Below are 24113 nucleotides of genomic sequence, written 5' to 3' on the forward strand. Positions count from 1 at the left end.
TTGGTGGTCTATTTAGTGGCCCCTCGTTCTTGCCGTGGTTAGATAAACTTTGGGCTTGTTTGGGGAGCTTTAGATTCTAAGAAGCAGCTGCTTGGTAGTCAGCTTCTGAAAATCTAGAAAAGCTCATAAAACTAGCTTCTCTAAATTCTAGATTCTTAGTTTATTTTTCAGAATCTGTAACTACAGATTCTTAGAATCTATGGACCGTTTGAGACAGCTTCTGGAAAAAGCTGCAACTAAGAGAAGCTCCCCAAATAGCCCTTTGTTTTTACTTTACTGTCAATTACCATTCACTCTCAAATTGAGCCTCGGCCACACACCTTAACTTTTTTTTCCATCCTCCGCCGATGAATTTGATGATTTGATACTTTTTTCGTTAGCTGATTGTTTATGCCAACCCGTAAGTAAGATATATGAAACCATATGTATCAATGATGATAGTAGACCAGAATATCAAATAATGAAACCTCAGTGAGCGTCAAAAAAAATCAAATCACTCCTCCGCCGCCACCGTCAGCGCTTACTCACTCCATCCTCGTGCCGGCTTCCGCCGCTTTGCAGATATGCGTCGCGCTTATAAAAAACGGGCGGCGCGCGCACGCGGGTCAGCAAGCGCGCCGCGCCTATAAAAACCCGGCTCGTCTGCGCGCGGTCCACCGCTCCATTAGCACGAGCTGTGAGCTTCCGGGGGGACACAGAATTAAGGCGGAAGCGGCAGCAGCAATGGCGCCGACGACGACCACGGCGGCGGCGGCGGCTGCGGCGGCGGAGCAGCAACAGCATACGACGAGGAAGGTGCTGGGGCTCGCGGCGCATGACGCCTCCGGCCACCTCACGCCTATCCGCATCTCGCGAAGGTAAACAAATATATGAACGACCGCAGCTAGCGTCGTCGTCTTCTCCTCCTCTCTGGAATCTGAGCGGATTTGAATTCGATTGCTAGCAATAGTTCTCGGAATCTGAAGCTCTGATCAGCCTCACTTGAAGTCCTATTTATTTTCACTTCCAGCCATGGAATTGTAGTTTTGCATTTGACAGCGAGCAACAGTGCTCACTGCTCAGTGTTTCCATATCGAACTTTTGGTAATCCATGTGGAAATGGACCAAAAACCTGCTACTATCTGAAACTGTTCTTGAATCTTGATCAATGGAGTATCTCCAATTTGCATCCAGCCCTTCCGTTCCAAATCAACAATTGAGAGCAAAATATTTCCTCAGACGTCTACAGTAAAAAACCTGACAATCCAGCCTTGTGTCGCTGGGACACTGGCCTACAGCCAACTCCCAGCTTTAAAACCATGAGCATTTGCAGCATGTATTCTGTGTACCAGAATACGGGATCTGTCAGATCTCAACTGCAAGGCGACCTTTCTTCAAATTGCTTTGGTGGTGAATTAACACAACAGTGGCCATGCTGGCCATATGCCTCTGCTGCAAGAATTTATTGTGCTCGCCACCAGCTTGCATTTGCTGTTACCCGTCGTCCATCTTCTCTTCATGTGCCTGGTTGGTTGTTGCTGTACAGGTAGCAAGAGGAGTTTTTACTTTAACCTTTCACTCATATCTTCTCGTTTGTGTTTATTTATATTTATAAGCCAAAAATTAAATTTTTAATCTTAATTTTGGAGTTAATTTTAACGTTTTTTTTCATTGCTATTTATTTTCAGCGTTGGCTTTTAGATCATAAGAACACGCGTATAAAAATTATATTCATAAATTATTTCTACTTTGTAAATATATCATTCAATCATCACCCCCTATATCCGTAATCCACTAATCCTTCTGGACTCTGATCTCCTCCTGGCTAGTGTCAGCAGTAAAAATTGTCGATTCAAGCGCCAGCCGCCAGTCTTGGCTTTCAATTAGTAGGCCCCGGCCGGCTTGCTGGCACATTGCCAGTTTTTATTACCGTTTTTGTCATGCCTTCGTAATTTTTCACAAGTTTTACGCCCATCTGTGTGATGATAAATAGATTTAGTTACTTCATGAAAGTGTTGATGGGCAAAAATAAGTTAATGACAATTATTTGAGAGCACAAACAAATGAATTAAATATTAGAAAAGCAGAATAGTTGATTTTAAAATTTTTTAAGGAACAGCATTGAAGAAAATTTTCAGAGGAATCCTATCATTTAGGAGCTTAAAAAGTACGGCTGCGATAGCCATAATCCATAAGCACATAAAAGCTTATGTCAAGGTTGTTGGTTTGATAGACCAAATTAATTCCCTCGAATGCTTCAGATAAAGTAAAAGCGAAAAGAAAAAAAATTGATCAGCTATATCAATTAATGACTAGTTAAATTTAATCCACGTGCTGACCTGCATTGTTTAGCTATCTCTTCTTGTGTTCTGAAGTCTGATCTCTCAATGCTGAATTGATAACCATTGCAATCCTGCACCAAGGTAATGGGTTCAGTTTTCAGTATACAGATATTAATATTCTTTTCTGACCTGTATTTTCTATCTTGCCGTTGTTCAGGAACACTGGAGACGACGACGTCGCCATAAAGGTACTGTACTGTGGGATATGTCACTCTGACCTGCACACCATCAAGAACGAGTGGAGAAACGCTGTCTACCCAGTTGTTGCAGGGTACATCCCTCTTCTTATAACATCACCAATTATTTATACTTCCAATTGTTGAAGTGACAGAATAAATGGAGATGGTCCATCGAATTATGATAAAAGATGAAATGCCCACTGTAAAATTTGTCAAAATATTTATCTTACCAGAGCTGAACTGTCGTGCCACGTTGTAAGGTGCCTATCTCTTACCTTACTCTATGAATAAGTGAAACAACATATTGAAAAAAAAAGTTTGCGAATAAAACTTTTATAAATGTGGCGATCTAAAAGCCAAGTCTAAAAAATAAACTCCAACGCCTCAAAAACTAACTCCAAATTTAAGGTTAAAATTTTAAATTTTAGCTTATAAGTATAAGAATATAAGTGAAAAGATGAGTCCGTACAACTCTGTAAAATCTGACAAACACAAAGCATCTGAAACACTCCTGAGCTTCCATGAAAAAGAAACTGTATGGTCGATGCAGGCACGAGATCGCCGGGGTGGTCACCGAGGTCGGCAAGAACGTGGAGAGGTTCAAGGCCGGCGACAGCGTCGGCGTCGGGTGCATGGTGAACACCTGCCGCTCCTGCGAGAGCTGCCGGGACGGGTGCGAGAACTACTGCTCCCGGGTCGTCTTCACCTACAACTCCGTCGACCGGGACGGCACGCGCACCCACGGCGGCTACTCCGGCATGGTCGTCGTCGGCGAGCGCTTCGTCGTGCGGCTCCCCGCCGCGCTGCCGCCCGACCGCGGCGCGCCGCTGCTGTGCGCCGGCGTGACCGTGTACGCGCCCATGCGGCAGCACGGGCTGTGCGAGCCCGGGAGGCACGTCGGCGTGGTTGGCCTCGGCGGCCTCGGCCACCTCGCCGTCAAGTTCGCCAAGGCGTTCGGGATGAAGGTGACGGTGGTCAGCACGTCGCCGGCGAAGAGGCAGGAGGCCCTGGAGGGTCTCGGCGCCGACGCCTTCGTTGTCAGCACCAATGCTAGTGAGATGAAGGTATGAGCAAGCTCACGTAGGCATTTTTTTTGAGGCAAGCTCACGTAGGCAGTAGGCCGTCACCCTCGCCTTTTTGCTCTGCTTTGTTTATATGACAAAATTTAAAATTTCAATTTAAAATTTAAAATTGATTTTTTTGTCATAGTTTATTTACCAACATTTGCTTTTAGAACACTATAAGAGTTCTTTATTCATAAATTATTTTTTATTTATAAATACAAAACTGCTATGCGCACGAGGTGTATCGTATGATTGCCGTACGATACACGGCGCCTCACGTCGATTTCAGCTCGATAATCAGACGGCGTGAGAGGGGCTCGCCAGACGCAAAGCTGAGGCCGTTAATTGTCGTACGATTTTCGTACAAGAAAATCGTATGCATAGCAACTCTCTTTACAAATATACCGTTTGGCTACAATCACCCCTCTGTTTATTAGATGGATTAAATGAACAAATTACTAATTACATACTAGTACAAGTTCTCTTGATACAGTTACTAACAAATTACTAATTACATACTAGTACAAGTTCTCTTGATACAGTTACTATTACTACAGTACCAGTTCATTGAGTGCAAGGTGATGTGCAACAGTGCAAGGCAATGCAAGCAGAAATTAATCTCTGAGCACAATTCATTGCCTAGAGAGCGTCTGAAGATTGTTTGCTGGAGTGTCTGAATCTGCATTTTGGACTTGTGTGTTTTTGCAGTCTGTGATGGGCACCATGCATGGCATCATAAACACGGCCTGCGCAAGCACATCCATGAACCCTTACCTGGCGCTACTGAAGCCCAAGGGCAAGATGATCTTGGTTGGCCTGCCTGAGAAGCCTCTCCAGATCCCTCCCTTCGCTTTGGTTGCCGGTAAGTTGCACATTTCTGACGCTGCATAATATAGAGTTCCACATGTTTGATCCCTTCCATTTCATGGCAGATTTTGACAGTTTTGTTTGTGCCAATCTGATCAAACTTACAGGGGGGAAGACACTGGCCGGCAGTTGCATGGGGAGCATCAGTGACACGCAGGAGATGATCGACTTCGCCGCCGAGCACGGGGTGGCTGCCGACATCGAGCTGATCGGCGCCGACGAGGTGAACACGGCCATGGAGCGCCTCGCCAGGGGCGACGTCAGGTACCGCTTCGTCATCGACATCGGCAACACCCTCAGGTCGGACTGACTAGGGGCCTCACTGTCGCTGCTCTCAGCCCTGTAGCACACTGAACCTGCAAATCCTGCAAAGCTCCACGGTGCAAAAATCTTGCTACAACACACCCCATCTCTACTTGTGCCAATAAATATTGTAGCAAGAGTGGTATATTATTGTACTAATTTGTCCTTAATATAGCGTTGCGACACACATGTATATTGTGTAATGGAATGGATCAATGACTCTTATCCAAGCAACGAAGACAATAATGAACCATTTTCATTTTGCAGCAAAGCACTACTGTACTTGTACACTCTGATGGTTTTGACAAAAAGTTGTACTAGTATACAAAGATGTCAATATGGATTCTGCTTTTGGTGAAGCTTGTGCGAAAACTACTACAAAGATAAGCAGCATCACCTTGACATGCCAAGGGACCTGGGGATAGAGAGTGACCGGACCTCGGGGGCGGAGCTCGGGAACATCACGTTGAGCCTGTGCATCAGGACATCAGCTTTGGACGGTATCTCATTGAGCAGGAACTGCTGCACGATTGGTTTCTTGAACCACTCCAGCACAGAGTCGCCCGGTGCCCGCAGCACGACCTTGCTCACCTCGAACGGCGACTCCAGCGACGCCAGCACCTGCGCCACCACCATCTTGAGCGTCGGTCCAGTCACTAGCTTGATGCGCCGTGGCACCACCCCGTAGTAGAGCATCCGCTTCCTGAACCTGTGCATCGTGTGCACCGTCGCCACCAGTGCCGCGCCCACGGACAGGTTCCGGACGTCCAGTGACCAGGCGATGTGCTGATCGAAGACGATGGCCTTGGCAAACAGCTTGTTTTCGTAGGCGACCTTCCAGATACAGCGGGCACGGTTCATCTGCCCCATGAGAACCAGATAGTTGAGGAGCACATTCACGAAGTACCTGGCCGCGCTCTCCTCATTCTCATAGTCAATGCCCTGGAAGAACTCTCGGACAAACGAGAGCACTGGCTTCTTGCGCTGCTCAGGCCCGGTGAACAGCCCGCACATGAAGTCGTGTGCCTTGTGCTTACTTGCACTCAGGATGTCCATGATCGCCCGCTCACTGCCTTCATCCTGGCAGCGCACCAAATGTGCGAGGATCGAAGTATAGAGTATCAAGTCTACCTTTGCTAACCCAGCAACATATGTTTCAAGCAATGGCCGTGCTGAGTCATACATCCCTGTCTTCATACAGGACTCAAATAGCTGCCTTATAATGAAATTGTTGGTCCGTATGCCAGCTGAGCCCATGAACCGTAGCCACCGGAGTGCAAGCTCCGTCGACCCATCCTTGATGTAAATCATCAGGAGGTCGCTTGCAGTCACCTCGATAGGGAACCCTGATGCCTTCATCTCCAGCAATACCTTCGCGGCCAAATCGAGCATCCTCTTGTTCGCCAACATCATCAGCAATGCTGTAAATGTGCTCAGCCCTGGCCTTGTTCCGGCATTCGCCATTGAGTGGTACAACCGCATAGCAGCATCCACCTGCCCTGCTGAAGCATGCATTTCCACCAGGCAAGCGTATGTGGCCGGTGTAGGGAAGAAGCCAGACTTCTCCATATCACCAAACAATTGTGTGGCGACATCCAGCCTCCCGGACCGTGCATTTGCCTCAACCACCATGGTGTACAGCCCAAAGCTCGGACGGAGTCCTCCCCTCCTCATCTCATCCCAAAGCTCCATCCCAGCATCCAGCTTCCCAGCCCTCACCAGCCCCTCCACCAAGGCCGTGCTCACCGCGGGGCTCGCACGGTGCCCCACCGCCACCATCTCTCTGTACATCCCCATAGCAGCGTCGAGCCTCCCGGCCTTTGCCATCACGTCCACCAGCACGCCGTACACCCCAGCCGACGCCCGCCCAATCCCCTCCCTCTTCCTCATTTCATCGAACATCTTGCGTGCAGCATCGATCCTCCCAGCACGAGCAAGGGCTGGCACAGCGAGCTCGTAGGTTGCCTCGTCGAGCGCGCACTCCGACGCGGCCATTTCGTCGAGCACTTCAAAGGCCTTGAACGCGAGGCCCCGAGTGAGCAGCAGCGAGAGGAGGGCGTTGTAGCTGTGCGTCTCCAGGACCCTGAAGCCAGCGTCGCGGAGGCGCTTGAAGCAGAAGAATGCAGGCTCGAGGAGGCCGTGGGTGGCAAGCGCGGAGACGACGGCGTTGAGGGTATTGGGAAATGCCGCGGGGACGGGGTGGGCGAGGGCATCGTCGAAGATGGAGAGGAGCTCGGAGGAGTGGGAGGCCGGGGCGAGGCGGGAGGCAAGGAGGGAGGACAGGCCGTCGGAGGGGACGAACCATGGCTGGACGCGTGCCCAGGAGACGAGGGAGAGGAGCGGGGTGGGGTCGGAGGCGGGGAGGGATGAGGCGGCGAGGAGGAGGAGAGCCGGATCGGGCGGGGAGGGCAGCGCGGAGAGCGCCGCGGAGAGGGTGGGCCCCGAGCGGAGGCGGAGCGCGAGCGCCGCCAGCCGCGCGGCCGCGGCGGGCCGCGGGAGCGGGTGCGCCGAGGCGCCGGAGAGGATGGTCGGGTCGGCGCCCGGCACCGCGGGCCGCGCCCCCGGAGCCGACGAGAGGACCTCCCCCGACTCGTCCAGGTAGTCCACCGTGTCGGTCCACTCGGTGCCGTGCACCGGTGGCGGCGGCTCCGTCGTGAGGCGCCTACGCCCCAGCCGCGCGAGCGAGATGGGCAGCGCCGCCGCCTCCTGGAGGCGGCGGCGGAGGACCGGGTGGCGCGCGACGCCGCCGCGGAGGAGCATCTCTCGCCGTCGCGGTGGCTGCGACGCGGCTCTCTCCGCAAGTATCCCAACTAGGGTGGCTCATCTTCTCTTGGGCCGTAATTTGGCCCATTATATTCATCGTGCAAGGCCCAATGGCCCATCTCATCTTTTCTTGGGCCCTTAATCTGGCCCATTCCACTCGTCGTGCAAGGCCCAATGGCCCATCGCACGCCGTTTCGGAGTCGTCGTCTTCCTCTCTCCTCTTCTCCTCCTGCTCGCGAAGCCGAAGCCCTCACGTCTCCACCTCGCCGTCGCCGCCGCCCGCCTCCCTCGCGCGCCGGCGCACCCCCCGAGCTCCCCCTCGCCTTGGGCTACGGTCCTCCCCTCCCCAACTCCGGGGTCTCGTCCTCTCGATCTACTCTCGGCCCCGCCTATCGATCCCCGCTTTTGATTCGCCTTTTCAAGCTCTTCGCGCCGGCGACGACGGGTACGCGCGATTCGGCTGAATTCCTCTCTCCGGTAAGGGCGATAGCGCTCCACCCTGCTGAATTTTCCTAATTATTTGGTTACTAAATAGCGGTGAGCCCCTGAGTGCCACCCATGTTGTTCGAGATGTTCCGATGGTAGTATCCGCTACTACTGACTTTGCTGTGTGCGCGTCCCTGTTGATTCACTCTAACGCAGTGTTTAATGCTTGGTTTGATGATGTAGTTTGACACCGTAGTAGCTTTAGCTTCTGCCCCATCGATCGATTGGTCCCTGGTATATGCGCGTGTGAAGAGTGCGTTGTCGAACGCAACCCTAGTGGGTGCTTGTAGCCTTGTACTATTAACTGCTTAAGTAAGATGTACAGTATATGCTATGATTTTGCAACTTTGCTGGTTGTTTGGATTGGGTGTTGTTCTGTGTAATTTTCAAATTCCAATTGCATACGACGTTCCTGCAGACGGTTGTGTGAATGTGTCTAATTGATGGTGCTTCTTTTGTCTTGCCTCTGTTTCAGCATTCCCGTTAGGACTTAGGAGAAGTAATGTCAGGGGTGATCACAAAGTTCGCTGTTGCGTCTATGGTGATGTGGATGGTCCCAGTTGCAATCGTGTATGGGTTTTACTACCAGATGTTTCCAGGTTTGGCTATTCTATCTAATGTACATGATTTATGTTTCCACTTTTATAAGTGATGTACACAATAATCATAGAGAGCCTACACTTGCCCCTTGATCAGGTGTGAGTCAACTGTCATCCTCAACACAAACTCTGGCAAGTGGATTCCTTGCTGTTATATCTGTTAATCTGGTAATCGGGTTTTACATATGCATGGCGATGAAGGAGACTCCCCAGCAAGAGCCACAACCTGATCCAACCTTCTTGGCTAATGCTAAAGCAAGCATTAATCAACCAACTTCTTCTCAATTGAATGATGATTCCCAGGGAAAGGGAAAGGTGGAGTAGGTCATATCGCAGCATGCACATGTTTCACATGTTATCCAGAAACATTTGTTTTATGTCGTCAATACCTAGCATTTGAATTCAATATTATCTACTGTAAATCTTGGGTACTATGAAGCCAACATGAGTTTTATGTTTTGTACCGTTATCAAGATATGGTGTTTGATTTATTTTTGTTCAGCTGCAGAGAGCTACTTTGGCTGTATTTTAGTCCATCTCGTTTTTCTCAAATGTGGTCAAATAGTGTTTAGCATACATTTAATGCTCTATCTATTTAATTATGGGTTTGCAGTGTGGTCCTGTTTTTCTTTGTTAGGAGAAGAAACTTGGAGTGGAGAAATTTACATCTCAAACTGAGGCTAATGTTTGCCCATGCATATGCACTTGCAGTTAGTTTGGAACTTAGTTTTATTTAGGCATAGATGGTTTCATGCAGTAAGCCCATTATTCTTTAGAGGGATAATAATTTATCAGTGCCTATGCCACTCACTCTTATGGATACTCGGTGCTAGAATGCTCCTGATCTGACCAAACGAGGCCTGTTTTTGTTCTTCTGGTTAATCGAAAAACTTGTTAATGCACATCTTTTAAGGGGACATAGTTGGTCTTAAATGGGAGAAACTTTACCCTAGTCGCTCATATGGTTTAGCAGCTAAGAATAAGCTGACTCATCATGTATTACTGCCATATCATAAAGTACAAAGAGCACACCCCAGACTGGCTTCAGTTTTAGACAATCTAGGACGAATATGAATACTCCACCAAAGAGTATGTTATTTTGGGGAAATGGAAAATTCCTTAGTTCATACAAATCAAGCCTTCAGCTTTGTCTGGGTAGTAAGGTCCTCTATTGTTCTGAAGTTCTATGCCCATATGGCAAGCATTGACATCAGTCCTGCACCTAGGAATAGTGCAAGATATGCCATCAGCTGAAGCTTTGTATTAGTCTGTAACTTAGGGTTATTGAAATCCGTTGCTAGAAGGTCAACTAGGGACATGTAGATCAAAATCCCTGCTGAGGCTGAGTTGAAGACTCCTTCGACAATGAAGGCAGTTGAGCTATGCTCGTTGTAGCTTGATGAAATTGCAATTCCTAGCACGATGCCCACAGGCGCAGTCAGGGAGAAAAATATTGCCATAATGACGGTTGCCTTTACCTTGAAATTAGCCTGTAGTAAGAAGTATGAATGCAACATGTTAGTTTTTTGTTCCTGCAAAACCTAATGTGCTATATGTAGAGTTATTCTTCTTCTTTGTGTTCAGTTATTTGATTTCTTGATAAATCTATTATTGTTTTAACTTATGATGAAACAATCCTTCATATGACCTAATTAGTGAACTTGTGTTCTCTATATGAAATAGTTAAATTTTATTTTTCTTTTGCATTTTGTTACTTTGTTCTTGGGAAAAATGACTAATAACTTTTCATGATTGATATGCGCCATATTGCTATCAGGGCACTTTCTTTCAATTCCAGCTTTATTGTCTCTGCCTTATTTATGTTCTCCGTCTTCTGCGGAAGGGCCGTTCCACTGGTCTACATCTTCTGGCATATTAACGCTGATGCCTTTTCTAGCAAGCATTTTTCTCTCTTTTGTTAAAAATTAAAAGCAAATATTTGTCAAAAGTCGAAGCAAATGACAAACTATATATTTATCATGAGATATTTAATATCTAGGTTACAGTAGTTGGATTTACCTGAACAATGCAACCACCCAAGCCTACACCTTCAAAGAACTGGTGAAAGCTAAGGGCACCGACCAGTGGCCTAATTGTGGATGGCCGCACAGATGCACCTAAGGATACTCCAATGATAACTGAATGCACCAAGATTCCTAGTTCAAGAACCTGCATGGCCAAAAATTCATGTGATTATTTCAAGAGGGCCTATCTGGTTTTGTGAGATGTCCTTTTAGTTGGCAATTGATGTCTGCAAATGATGCAAATTAGATAATTCCGAGTCTAGTGAGGAAAAGTTTGCCCCAGAGTGCAGAAGTGCAGATTATTGGACACCCATCGGATAGGTATCTTCTCATACCCATTTCTGTTTTTTTGTGTGCATTATGGGAATAAGTAAAAATAGAGATATTAGATAATCAACATCATCCTGTGGTACTGTAGTTTCAAGGTTACAATAAACTAACTTGTTCTCGTTACTGTTGACAGGAAGGCCTATGAGCTTAAGTGACTGGTGTTACCTGAGATACAACCCTATGTCGGATTGATTCAGCTACTGAACCCTCCTCTGGTGATCCATGGACCACTATATCACCATGTGAATGCGCATGTGTTGTGTGTGTGTGTGTGTGCGCATTTATGTGCTGAGCATGCTCAGCCTTCTCGTCTCCAGCATGCTTGTGTATGTCGATGTTGTCAACTGGCCGTGCCTTGCTGAATTGAGACTGGTGATAGTATCCAGCAGCCAATGAGTCTACCACCATCGTGGCCACTGCTGCAGACATTGAAACAAAACCTGCAAAGGGAAAACGATTACTATCCCCAACACTCTTGTTGAGGCATGGGGATGCGAGCGCATCAAATGCTGCTGGAAGAATGTGCACCATGCCAGTGGCAAGGATGACACCAGCTGCAAATGCCTTGACCGCAAAGAAGATGCCACCATCAGGGCGCAACACCGCCATGGAGCGGCCAAGCACCGGCACCAAGACGCCAGCTGCCCCAGCTGTGAGGATGGACGCAATGGCAATCAGCTTCAACTTCATTGTGCCCTGTCTGTCAGTTCCATCTGTGGTGTTGGCACAGTCACAGGCACTGGCTGCAACCTGCTGCGCAAAAAACAGGAGCCATGGAAGCATTTGCAAGGTATGCTTCTTGGCTCCCATTGTTGCTGATTATGTGATTGTTTTTGTATGTGATACGATGCATGTATCTTGCAGTATGAGTTGGAGAAGTAATGTTGGGTTCTTTATATAGGAGGGGATGAGATGGTAGGCATTGATGTCATCCTCTGGCTAGAAGTGGAGATACTGTTGGGTTTTTTAATAATATAGGAGGGGATAGCATTTATGGGAAGAGATGACATCCTTTGGCCAGAAGATGGATGCAATATTGGGTTCAATGGATTTGCTGCACTTGTCCCAAAGATGTGGAAGGACTAATCCCACTATAAATGTGAAAGGTTATCACTGTATTATGTTATTTAATCACCGGTTATCATGGAGCATGGTAAAGGTAGATCAAGCCTAGGCCTACGTGAAACTTGTTTTCATCCATGGTCACCAGTCTTAGTGGTGTGAAGTAGGAATCTGCATGTTTAGTGTTAGCGTCCACACAGCACGTTGGTTCATCTACTGGTTAGCCATGAATATGGATGGACGGAAGCAGATATCATCTGATGATATTCACTTTGAAAAAACTTGGGGGATGTAGAATGAAGGATGGGTGTTATTTTTCTGGTCCGCACTTAAAAAAGTGAGTGATGATTTGCAATTTATAGGTGATTTTGCAGGAGTCGGTTGATTGACCCAGTGCCAGTGGAAGTCTGAAAGGTCTGACAATCTTGAGTTGTGTCTAATGATTCTAATTGTGGTTCATGTGTGTCATGAACTTAGGGGGTGGGCTGGTGAGCAACTCGGTCTTTAGTCATCAGTCAGATTAATTGTTCTTTGTCACAAGAGTCCCAAGGCACCCTGGACCAGTTCAAGGTAATTTGCTTCTTTTTTATTTGAGAGAAGGTGATTTGCTTCATTTTGGTTATCTGCCTGGGATTCTGATATAGTAAGGTGGGATATCAGTAATCTAGTGGCAACATATATGTTTGTAGAGAGACCATGTGAAAATACACAAAAAAAACTTGTTGGAATCATATTCCTTCTTGACTTGTGTATTAAAGTTGACATGAAAAGCTACAGATAAAAATCATGTTCAACATCTATTCCTCATTCTATTCTCTATCCTAAAACAGTATCAGTCTGAATAAGGAAAAAAAATTCGATGATAGCTTATGCTCCATGGTACATGTTACAGCACAGAACACCCCAATGAACCTGAGCTGATTATTGCTGGATTTTACATAACATTTCTATCGTCAAATAGGAGTCACACAAACAGATAAGGTTCCTGCAGTTCATATAATATTGAACACAACTAGTATATTTAGTGATTTGAATGACTTAGGTAGGCATCACAATGCTTTTCAGTCAACATCTGTTGAAGTTCATGTCTGTCGCTCGGCCTGTCATTCATGATAATCTTAAGACACATAGTGGAATATCAAATAGCAATTCCAACATATGCACTCAAATAAGTTACTAAAGTGAATGACCCTTACAAGAGGACCTAGTTTGGCAGATGCTACATTTGAAAACTAGCCAAGGGCTTTGTTTGGCCTTTGAATGCAATGCACTCATGCACAATTCTTTTAAGTTTTAAGGAAATTGAACTAAAACCTGTGCCCATCCAAAGGTACTTAGGCAGTAACCACTTATCCAAACAAGTCCTACACGATCAGGATAATGTCCTTCCTATTCCAAATGCTGAACCTGAGTTGAACGAGCAAAACCATATGAATTCCAGCTGATCAATCCTGGACCAGGAGGAACTTGATGTGGGGAGCCTTCCTTAGTAGTGGAGTGACTCAATGAGCCAGTGCAATGCATGGTGATTTGGTACTTTAACTGCCAATTGGCTAGTCCGAATCACATCATTATGCAGTTAGATGGTTCCACTAATACTTTTCTAGAGGTAGTCGTAGTTCCACTAACCTTGGGCCATGACTGAAGTTCGAGGAATATTTGTACATAAAATGACATGAGCCAATCCAATGGCAAAGAAAGTTGATGTGCCAGGGATCCTCACCCAACATGGACACTTCTGCCTCATCAATTTTCCCAGGTTCTTCGGATATGCTTGCTAGTCGGTGTTGCTGCCATAGTTCATATTGACCCATGAACAAGGATATTCGACAATGTTATCGTCCTTGCAAGGGAGCTAGCTAGTGTCTTGCTCAATATTCCTAAGAAATGAAATCACATAGATTCTAAAACCAATACATGACTTAGGTACATGTCCAAGTATTTCGGTTATTAAGAAGGACGGCTTTACAGGAACCTGGGAGCTATAAGCTATGAACATACAACTGTCATAGCTTTGGTGCTCTAGCAGGATATTATGGGGTATTATCTATTAGAGCGATGCAAATTACTTTGAAATAACGTTCTTTTTTTAGAGTTCAGCTGATCATGCGCACTACTAAGAAATTTGGTGGTCCAAAATGCATATATATAGTATCAGGGATTCAATCCATGGTGGGTAGAGGCATGGGCACCCCTGCTCCTACCACTGAACTGTCCTTGATATTTTAATTTGTAATTAGTTCAGATCGATTTTTTGCCTTTTATTTTCATCCTGCTTCATGCTAAGGCTTCTAATTAACATTATTATTAGATCGGAATATGTTCAGGTCTAAATCTGACGGTTTGAACATATTCGCATTGAATCAAGCAAATCAGCTGCCAGCATGCCACTGGGTCCTGAATGTGCAATCTGCTTTTATTAGACGGCTCACTCATGGTGAACTTACCTTGTACATGTTGGACTGGTATGTACATCCTGTTTGATCCCTTTAATTAGCTTTTGGCGCAATTGTACTTCATCAATGGTGTCTTGAGAATTGATGTGTACGTGCAAGGAGATACTTGAAAACTACATGTTGCCATACTGGTGGGCCTTGAGATGTACACTCATGGGTTCTACTGTTGAAAAGAGCCTACTGTATGCACTATTGCACTTATCTTCACCTATGCAGGATTCTGCATTTTTCCTTCACAATAATCTATGCAAAACTACCGTTTTCCTTTTTCCACTTGTTTTTTTTAATCCGATCTCATAAAGGATTAATTCATTTATATCCAAGTTTTCAAATTTTTAGCAGGTTTCCTTGTTCTTCACTAAACTCTGGATTGGTTGAAAGGAAAAGAGAAAGGGAGAAGAGGAAAAGAGAGGGTGAAGGCAACACGAGTTACACGACACAGCATAGTGGGTGGACTAAGCAGCTATGTTCTTGTACAAGAACAGCAGAAGCACCACTGAGCCGACTGGCCAACCGTGGCGGAGTGGAGGTGAGCCACTAATGCTAGTTCGCAAGATTTAAATGATACAACGATATATATGATTGTGCACTTTGACTTGACCCCATAACAGTTCACATTTTGCTTTGCCTCGTGGAATATCTTCAGAAAATATCTTGTCAATCAAGTTTGCTTTGCCCAGTTCATAATTCATGCCCCATTTTGCTGGTGCAGCTTTGCATGATGCTGCAGGCCTGCAGCAATAGATCAGCCAATCTGTGTGAGTGTGACTTGCCGAGGATACTTACATTCATCATGATTCAATGAGACAGCTAAAAGCTCAGAGCGATCTGAAGTGAATCATTGGCTCAGGTTGCCATCGTCTGGGTTTGCTGCTGCATCTGGCATTTGCTGTAGGAGCGAGCTGAGTTGGAGGGACCGGTGGATCTGCGCTTTAATTCATTTGCAGGACATCGACACAGTGTAATGATCTTCACGGCACACTCATCTCATTTTCAGGACAGTGGCACAGTGCGCACTTTCCACTCAGCTGCAAGTCAGGCAACAATGCGATGTGCTTGCGATGAAGCCCACTGGCCACCAATGGCCGAGGTGGTCGTCTCGTTTCTACACTTGCATCATGGCCGCTCGGAGGCCATGTGCTCCTGGAGCCTAAGCTGGCTAGTGGGTAGCCCATATTCTCCTTTGATTCTGTTTGCAACCAGACAGGGTTTGTTTGCAATTTGCAGCTCTGCACAGTGTTCTCCGGCTCTTTATTCTTCTTTCGTCTAATTCCATCTCTTCAATTGAGTAAGCGTTATCCGGCCCATCCATCTCTGGGCCATCTTACATTGCTGGATGCTCCCGGCTTTCCTGGGCTCAAAGTTGTTCGTTGCCAGCCTGAAACTAGCGCATTGGTACTATCAGGCATATCGACAAACCATATGGGGGCCATACTGCTGAATTCCCCAGACAGAAGCTGCCACCAGTTTCAGCTAAACGATAGAGGGAGTACTGTTGCTAGCATTGGCCATTGATGGGATTGTCCATTCCTCAAAGAGTTCAGCGTGCATCTGAGTCGCTGTCAAATTTGGCTTTGCTTAGCTTTCACAAGGTGAGGGACAGTTAACAAGCAGACGTGCAAGAATTACACTGACATGGTACTGTCTCATTTATCAGTGTTGCATACATGAGAATAATCAGTCAGGCCACCTGCCAAAAGGACTCCCCCTGAAACCAGGAAACTTCTTACCTGCATGGTTGCTCGCCTAATTAATCTGGGATTGCTTGCCTTTCAGTCAGACTGACAGCATATTGTTTTCTAGTTACAAGTAGTAGCTGTACTTGCTTCGATTAGTTCTGAATGGATAATTAAGAGACTAATTGCGCTTTTAACCTGTGTAGATACTAGTAGCAGGCTATTGTTATCACCTGAGGCAACAGAAGATGGAGAGTGCTCGTACATCGCCGGCGTTAAAGACCGAGCCCGTGTCAGGTGGCTTCAGCGTGGAGCCGGTCTCTCCACGGGCTTCCTCGGGGACAAATCGCAGTGGCTTCGGGGACAGCTACGCTTGTGACTTGTCTGTAACCTTCTAGTTCTACCCCGATTCCAAAACTTTTAAACGTAAATTTTTACAAACTACGTATATTTTTTAGCTTTATAATCATAAAACTATAAATTTATATTATAAAACTACAGATTTAAGCTTCTACTTTGATTCCAAAACTTTTTAAAGCAAATTTTATAAAACTATGTATATTTTGATGTATTATCATACAACTATTTTTGAACTATCGTAAAAGTATAAATTTATATTATAAAACTACAGATTTAAGCTTCATTTCAAAACTTTTTCTAAAAGCAAATTTCATAAAACTACATATATTTTGATTCTGATTGTATTGTCACAAATGATAAATATAAATTTAATGTGTTGTACTATAAAACTACAGATTTAACATTAATTTTATTATAAAAAGTACATGTTTAAGATTAAGTATCATAAAACTACTGATTTTATAATTAATTTATTACAAAACTACGTAATTACGATGATGTTTAGAACTTAAGAAAAACAATAGTGGTAGAGATTTAAACTCTAAAATATATAGTTTTGCGATAACTCAATATTTAAAATTTTAATTTTGCGATAGTCGCCTAAAATATATGGTTCTGGGTTAAATAACTTAAATATATAGATTTACGATAATAGTCCCCTTTTTGTGTTCTTGTTTGGTTTCAAGGACCTCTCTTGGCCCTGTGGCTGGTCAACTAACCCAGTTTTACTGTCTACTCATGCATGGCGCTGCTTGCTGTTTTTCTTTTAATTACTGGAATTCTTGCGTGCGCATTGATCTATCTTTGCACGTGCTTTCTTTTTTGGAACGGTAATGTTTGCACGTGCTTAGCATTATTCCTACATTGCAATTTGATGCAGGAAGCTTCTTGTAAAGACTTCGCCATTCTCATGTAAATTTCTCTCTCCTGAACTTTTAGGAGCGCCTTCCATCAAATATTTCCATGTGGGCATGAAGGATTACCCAAAAAATCCCAATTTATCTGCAGGTCTCACTCCACCCCCTCATCTTTTCGTTTAGAATTATGCTTATAAGCCAAAATTAGAAATTCAAACTTTAAATTTAAAGTTGATTTTAGAGGTTTTTTATTATAGTTTATTTATTGCTTTTGCTTTTAGATTGCTAAGAACGCGTATATAATTTTTTTATTTATAAATTATTTTTTAAATATGTTGTGTATTCAATGCGCGGTGTGTGCCTGCAAGCTAGCGAGCTTTACTTCTTGTTCTCATGATATTCTTCTTAGATATATCATTGTACACAGCACCTTCCAAGTGTAAAGATCAAGTAATTCAGGTTAGTTGGGAAAAGTTCAGAGAAAAAGGGGTAAATGCTTCCCTTCTTTTTCTCTCCATCTCCTTTTCTTTTGTGGAAAGGTAGAGAGTATCAGAATATATCAAAACGCTGTTGCACCAATAGAGTAGTACTTAATTATATCTCTCATCAAGTGACCACACACACAGAGCAAGTTAGCATAAACAAAAAAAAACTAATAATCTTGGAGCATCTTTTGCAGGGATGCAAGAACAGAGGCAGGGAAAAGATCAGAAGGAGAGCACCCAGGGAAAGGAAAGGAAGAAAGGTTACCAAAAGCAGCATGCATGAATGCAAGAAAAGGGCAGGCATGAGTAGAGGAGAGGATTAAGAGTGAGAAAAGAATACCCACACACCAAAGCAACTTTGCAGCTACTACCTCTCTTCGATTCGATTAAATAACGCTGCAACCTGCACACACCAAGATGCACCCACCCCAGCCCACCCATCTCAGCAATGGCATTCTGAATTTCTTCTTTCACTTCTAGATGCACGCAGCACACTAGCTAGCCTGCTATGATCAAATCAGCTTCTGCCTTGACTAATTTATTAACCGACCAATGACCATCATCCCGGAGTTACCCGTGGTAAAAGAAGCGCTCTGAAATTTGGTGTACTCCATTGACCGGTGATCTGATCGATTGTACGATTAGCTCTGACACTCCCTTACAGCCCAGCAGTTTGTCGCTGGCAAGCGGATCTATCTGAATTTGCACATGGTTTTAGTGGCCAGTTTATCCCTGAAATGCAAACAATTTTTACTTGAACAAATGCAAATACTTTAGTTACATGGGACTTTAAAGTTACGTGTCTTTTGTTACTGACATGTGGTTCAAAGATGTCGTAACTTTAAAAGCAGAGGATCTTAATCAGTTATGCACTAGTATTCTACTAAAGTTTTTCACTAATTTTTCAGCTTCAAAGCACGTGTTGTTTCAGTACTTATGGCACCATTCCAATGTCATGAGAGCAAATTTAATAGAAAGTTTAACAATCACGTCAAATTTTGTTCATATCTTTTACTCATTGATTAGAAGGTAACATATAGCAAATTGCATCTAGTATACATCCCCTAATACACCATAGAAATTTTACTTTATTGTCTGCTATTAATTCAAAGATCTATTTTTCCATTTGTCTATCTTGGTTTTGTAAGGAGGTTACCCTTCATAAGAGGTGATCATCCTCTTTCTTCTCTTCTCTTCTCTTCCGAACCTTATTATTTGAGCCTATATACTACCTTGGGCTTATATGCTATCTTATCTTGGGCAAGCGCATGGAGGCTCATAGTGCCCGCTCTGATAAGCTTTCAATTATTATAGGCATGCTTGTCAAATTATGATATTTCGTGTAAAAATTTCACATATAAAAGTTTGTCATCAAAATTTAACTTTTATACAAGTTAATTTATTTGTTTATGTCATTAAATATCTACTATAAAAAATCAGATAATCCTTCCGTATTATATCAACCGAACATATCTCTTATGTGTGCCAGCTAGTACCAGAAAACAAAAACATTTTGTTTCCCTATTCACTGGCAATAATCCGGCGTGCAATTTTGCAGATGATGCAAGACCCGTTCATTGAATGGACTCGTCAACGATCGAAAGGCTTGCACTTTTGCCATTACTCACTCTCCTCTCCTGATGATATCCTTCCGGTTGCAAAGGCGACGCACACACAGCGACACCGAGAGAGACCAGACCTCTTCCTTCGTCTTCCTTCCGCCACCAACTTTTTGCCTTGTAACCATCGCTCGCGGCATCGCCATACGAAGCTTACTTACACCTATATATTTCTTCCACACATACACATCTCTACACCTCCCTCTCTCTCTCTCTAGCTAGTCTCTACCTTCCTCTCTCCTTTGCCATTTCAGCCTAGAGAGAGAGAGAGAGAGAGAGAGAGAGTTGTTGGACGCCATTGATGCTGTAGCAGAGGAGGGGCCAAGGTCCAAGAAAGGGAGAGAGCATGGAGGCTGCTGCAAGAGGAAGAGGAGGTGGTGTGCTGGTGGCTCTTGCCGCTCTGCTGCTACTTGCATTGGCGAGCGGCGCGAGCGCGTGGGCTCATGGCCACGGCCACGGCCACGGCGGCGTGGGTGCCGGCTTGGTCCCCGGCGCCGGCGCCGGCGAGCGGCGGTACGTGGATCTCGCGATGAGGAGGATGGAGAGCGTCAGATCTTCCTTCGGCGCGAGGAGGGATTTAGCAACGGTCAGTAAAGTTAATTAACACGTCGTTTTCAGTTGTTGTTAATTGCAAGCTTCTTCATCTCTGCCGCTGCTGCTTCCAGGCTTGCAGCTCTTTGCTGCAAAAAAGAAGCTTTTTTAATGAGCATTTTGTTGGGAAGCGCTTGTTGTGCTGCGTAACTGTTGCAATTAATTACTGCATTAAACGGGAGCAGGGCTAGTAAAACCATCATTTTCGAAGGACAATATGCAGAGAGAGAGAGAGGGAGATTATTGTGTCGGTTTGCTTTGCACTAACGGGAGGTTTTCATTTGCTTTTTGCAATAAAATGTTCAGTTTTGTTAGCCAAAAAAAAGGAGCTTTTCCAAGCATACGTATGCTCAGTCTGCGTCATTTCTCTGCCGAAAGTCTCTGTCTCCACGCTCTCAAAGAGATTAGTCTCTCTCAAAGAAACGCCTTTCTTTCGTAATCTGAATAAACACGCCCAACAGGCAGGTGCATGCATCAGTAAAAAAAAAAGATACGTTTTTTTTACTCTTCTGGTATGCCGCATGCGCAGGACCCAAGAGTCATTTCATCTCCTGAACTTCAACAGCGTCAGATTTTGACTGCATTTGCCATCAACTTTGGAAAACCAAAAAAAAAAAACTTCCAAATTTCTCACTCAATTTCGTCAAGAACGTTAGGTATTGTACCATAGTTACCATGGAAAAATGCTTACGCGGCAGCGAAGAAACTAAAGTTTTCGCCTCGGAAAATCATGCTCATTTTCCACCATGTTCGGTAGTAGCAGCAGTAGCTGGTGCACGCAAAAATGTCAAAAAGCTTCGCGGTTACTACTGCTCGAATGGTGACCGGTTGGCTGACTGTCTGTCTTTTTTTTGCAAAATAACATATTTATAAATAAAAAATAATTTATAAATAAAATTATATATATATATCTTAATGATCTATAAAAACAATCGCTGAAAATGAATTTATGAATTTAGAGCAAGGAACCCTAAATTTAGAGAAGGTATCATTGTGTTTTTATGTAAAAATTGATATCTACGTAATTTTATATAGAAAACAGTGGTACCTTAGGATACCTTCTTAACGATGGGAAAATGATCCTAAATTTAACTTCCGATAAGAATTTAAATTTTGAATTATAAATATAAAAGATTATTTTAAAAGCTTTTAACTTTTTACCGGTGCTGTCACGTCTGACATGGCGCGCGTTTGTGTGTTCGTGCATTGGTGCAGTCCACGGCGAGCTCGCGGGTGTACCGCGTGACGGACTACGGCGCCGATCCGACCGGCGGCGCGGACGCGACGGCGGCGATCAACAGGGCCATCGCCGACGCGTTCCGGCGGCCGTCCAACGCCACGCTGACCGGCGGCATCCCCGACCTCGGCGGCGCCGAGATCCACCTCGACGGCGGCTCCTACCTCCTCAAGGGCCCCCTCACCCTCCCCGCCTCCGGCGGCGGCAACGTCAAGGTCAGTACAGCACGTCACTGCCCCACGTCACGCCGTGCCGATGTGGCCCCCCCTTGATCGTGTACACGTGGCAGATTCACAGCGGGTCGCTGCGGGCGGCGGATGACTTCCCGACCGACCGGTACCTGATCGAGCTGTCGGCGAAGGCGGCCGGCGGCGGCTCGCCGTCGCTGAGCTACTACTACGAGTACGTGACGCTGCGCGACCTGATGCTGGACTGCAGCTACCGCGGCGGCGGCGTGTCGGTGGTGGACTCGCTGCGGGTCGGCGTGGACAACTGCTACGTCGTCCACTTCGCGACGGACGGCGTCGCGGTGAGCGGCGGCCACGAGACGTTCGTCCGGAACACGTTCCTGGGCCAGCACATGACCGCCGGCGGCGACTCCGGCGAGAGGGAGTTCACGGGGACGGGCATCCGGCTCGACGGCAACGACAACTCGGTGTCCGACGTGGTGGTGTTCTCGGCCGGGACCGGGATCATGGTCACCGGCGGCGCCAACGCCATCTCCGGCGTGCACTGCTACAACAAGGCCGCCGGCTTCGGCGGCACGGGCATCTACCTCAAGGTGCCCGGGCTGACGCAGACGTGGATCACCAACTGCTACATGGACTTCACCGGCATCGTCGCCGAGGACCCCGTGCTGCTCCACGTCTCGAGCTCCTTCTTCCTCGGCGACGCCAACGTCGTGCTCAAGGCCGTCAACGGCGTGGCGAGGGGGGTCCAGATCGTCGGCAACCTGTTCAACGGGAGGGACAAGGGCGTCGACATCGTGCAACTCGACGGCAAGTTCGCGACGGTGGAGCAGGTCTACGTGCAGCAGAACGCGGCGACGGGGATGACGGTGCGCTCGACGTCGGCGCGCGGCACGGCGGAGGGCAACGGCAGCTCGTGGACGGTGGACTTCTCGCCGGTGCTGCTGTTCCCGGACCGGATCGGCCACGTGCAGTACTCGCTGGTCGCCGGCGACGCCTTCCCGGGGCACGCGCTCCGCAACATCTCCGGCAACCAGGTGGTCATCGCCACCGACGCCGCCGTGTCCGCCACCGTCCACGTGCTCGTCGACCAGAACAGCAACTGATCAAAACCAAAACAAAAAATCAAAATGCAATGCGTTTTCGCTGCTGCTGCTGCCTGCCGCGATTGCACGCGAGCAAGGCGTCGTTTGATTCGTTTGTTCTTGCGACTTGTCCGGCAAATTCGTCTCTTCGTCAGAGTCTCGGATTGAGAAAGCTATAGCTGTATTGATTGCTTCAGAAGTTGATTCAGAATGGATCGCTTCATCGGTTCAGTTCATCTTGCTTCCAGTTTACATAATGCCTCAAGATTCAGCCAAGATTTCATTTTTCTTCATTCAAAAAAAAGTATTTTTATTTTCTTTCAATAATGGCCTCAAGATCAGAATTATGATACAGAGAAACAGTTGGACATTCAGTTAACTGAATCCACTGAAAATAATGATGCAACTGCTGGGAAACACTTTTTAGCACACGGGTGTACCCGTGTGCTTGCATGCTATCTAAATAGTCATCAAAAATATGAAAAAATTGATAAGATAGATTAATATAAGTTATATCACTCTACAAACATGCAAGTTTAAATTCAACTTATACAAGTTGTAGCAAAATAAACAAATAAAACTAAAACTAACTGTACGCATATTTATAATTGTTTTTGTTATTTTTGCTACAAGAAGATGAATTTAAACTTACATGTGGGTGGAGTGATATAACTCGTATTAAACTATCTTGTTAAATTTTTTTATATTTTTTATAATTATTTAGATGACATGCAAACAACTGGTGTATATATACCCGTGTGCTAAAAACTATTTCCTGCGACTGCTACGTTTTAGGAGTACTGTATCTACAAGTACTTTGGCCCGTTTGGTCACCTGTCAGTCTCAGTGTACTAACGAAAGGCAATTATAATTCATTCATGTACACGCTTAATCATTTAACATCTTTTTTTGATTCAGAAGGGGCCCAAGCTCCAGGGACCAAAAGTAGCAAGCTTTTCCCAAAACTTTGTATGGCAAAACAACTTTTAACGAGTAGCTCACCTGTTTTTCCTGGCTATTAATTCAATCTGTCGGTCGGCACTGGCCATTTCTTGATTTCTTCTTGCATGATTCAACTGCAAAGATGTAGGTAGCTTTATCTCTTCTCCTACTATCCATGTTTCTCCTACTTGCCACTAATCTTCTCTCATTTAAGCGTCGGTAATTAAGGCATAAAAACAAGCCATAAATGACCAACAAATACTGTTTCCTCCTTGTTGTCTGTCATCTTTAATTGGTTGACATTTCAACATTAGTAGTAAGTAGTTTCAGAACATCCAAAAGGAAAACGATCAGCAGCTGCTGAATTTTTTAGGTGAAAGGCAGCTAATCACTTTCACCGTACCAAATTGGACTATTCCCTTCATTCCCAGTTCTTCTGAAATGTCAAGGAAATATCTTGTTTTTGCAGTTATTCATGGGGTTAGTTTACCAGCTCTCTCTTGTAAGACGTCAGTATGCCTCTTGTTTCTTGATCTCTTTGCGTTCAGAAATCTTCCAAATGGAGTACTTAAGTTGATTTTTTAGTACTAAAGTAGCTCAACTGTTTCTCTTGCAGAAT

General features: G+C 45.4%; 6 protein-coding genes across 6 annotated transcripts; 4 read left to right on the top strand and 2 right to left on the bottom strand.

Annotated features, from left to right (window-relative positions):
* Positions 1–627: 627 nt before the first annotated feature.
* Positions 628–5000, top strand: LOC102721830 (cinnamyl alcohol dehydrogenase 7-like). Its single transcript, XM_015836565.2, has 5 exons — positions 628–857; positions 2479–2592; positions 3051–3564; positions 4273–4426; positions 4539–5000. The coding sequence occupies exons 1-5, from the start codon at positions 724–726 to the stop codon at positions 4739–4741; spliced, it is 1119 nt and encodes a 372-aa protein (XP_015692051.1). The 5' UTR covers positions 628–723; the 3' UTR covers positions 4742–5000.
* LOC102722111 (pentatricopeptide repeat-containing protein At1g79490, mitochondrial) lies at positions 4891–7533 on the bottom strand. The gene has a single exon (XM_006652742.2). The coding sequence runs from the start codon at positions 7492–7494 to the stop codon at positions 5128–5130; it is 2367 nt and encodes a 788-aa protein (XP_006652805.2). The 5' UTR covers positions 7495–7533; the 3' UTR covers positions 4891–5127.
* Positions 7534–7743: 210 nt separating this feature from the next.
* Positions 7744–9073, top strand: LOC102722391. The gene is made up of 3 exons (XM_006652743.3): positions 7744–7974; positions 8459–8582; positions 8680–9073. Exons 2-3 carry the CDS (start codon positions 8486–8488, stop codon positions 8904–8906), a joined length of 324 nt encoding a protein of 107 aa, XP_006652806.1. The 5' UTR covers positions 7744–7974; positions 8459–8485; the 3' UTR covers positions 8907–9073.
* Positions 9074–9556: 483 nt separating this feature from the next.
* LOC102722670 (zinc transporter 3) lies at positions 9557–11955 on the bottom strand. Its single transcript, XM_006652744.3, has 3 exons — positions 11102–11955; positions 10602–10751; positions 9557–10072 (listed from the first exon to the last, which is right to left on the bottom strand). Exons 1-3 carry the CDS (start codon positions 11744–11746, stop codon positions 9767–9769), a joined length of 1101 nt encoding a protein of 366 aa, XP_006652807.1. The 5' UTR covers positions 11747–11955; the 3' UTR covers positions 9557–9766.
* A 3854-nt stretch (positions 11956–15809) lies between these two features.
* On the top strand, positions 15810–18733 carry LOC121054278. The gene is made up of 4 exons (XM_040523631.1): positions 15810–16046; positions 16337–16512; positions 17430–17498; positions 18027–18733. Exons 1-4 carry the CDS (start codon positions 15969–15971, stop codon positions 18136–18138), a joined length of 435 nt encoding a protein of 144 aa, XP_040379565.1. The 5' UTR covers positions 15810–15968; the 3' UTR covers positions 18139–18733.
* A 743-nt stretch (positions 18734–19476) lies between these two features.
* LOC102722953 (polygalacturonase QRT3-like) lies at positions 19477–22981 on the top strand. The gene is made up of 3 exons (XM_006652745.3): positions 19477–20037; positions 21258–21494; positions 21569–22981. The coding sequence occupies exons 1-3, from the start codon at positions 19798–19800 to the stop codon at positions 22571–22573; spliced, it is 1482 nt and encodes a 493-aa protein (XP_006652808.1). The 5' UTR covers positions 19477–19797; the 3' UTR covers positions 22574–22981.
* Positions 22982–24113: the final 1132 nt, after the last annotated feature.

Source organism: Oryza brachyantha, chromosome 4, assembly GCF_000231095.2.
Source record: "Oryza brachyantha chromosome 4, ObraRS2, whole genome shotgun sequence".
Taxonomy (NCBI): domain Eukaryota; kingdom Viridiplantae; phylum Streptophyta; class Magnoliopsida; order Poales; family Poaceae; genus Oryza; species Oryza brachyantha.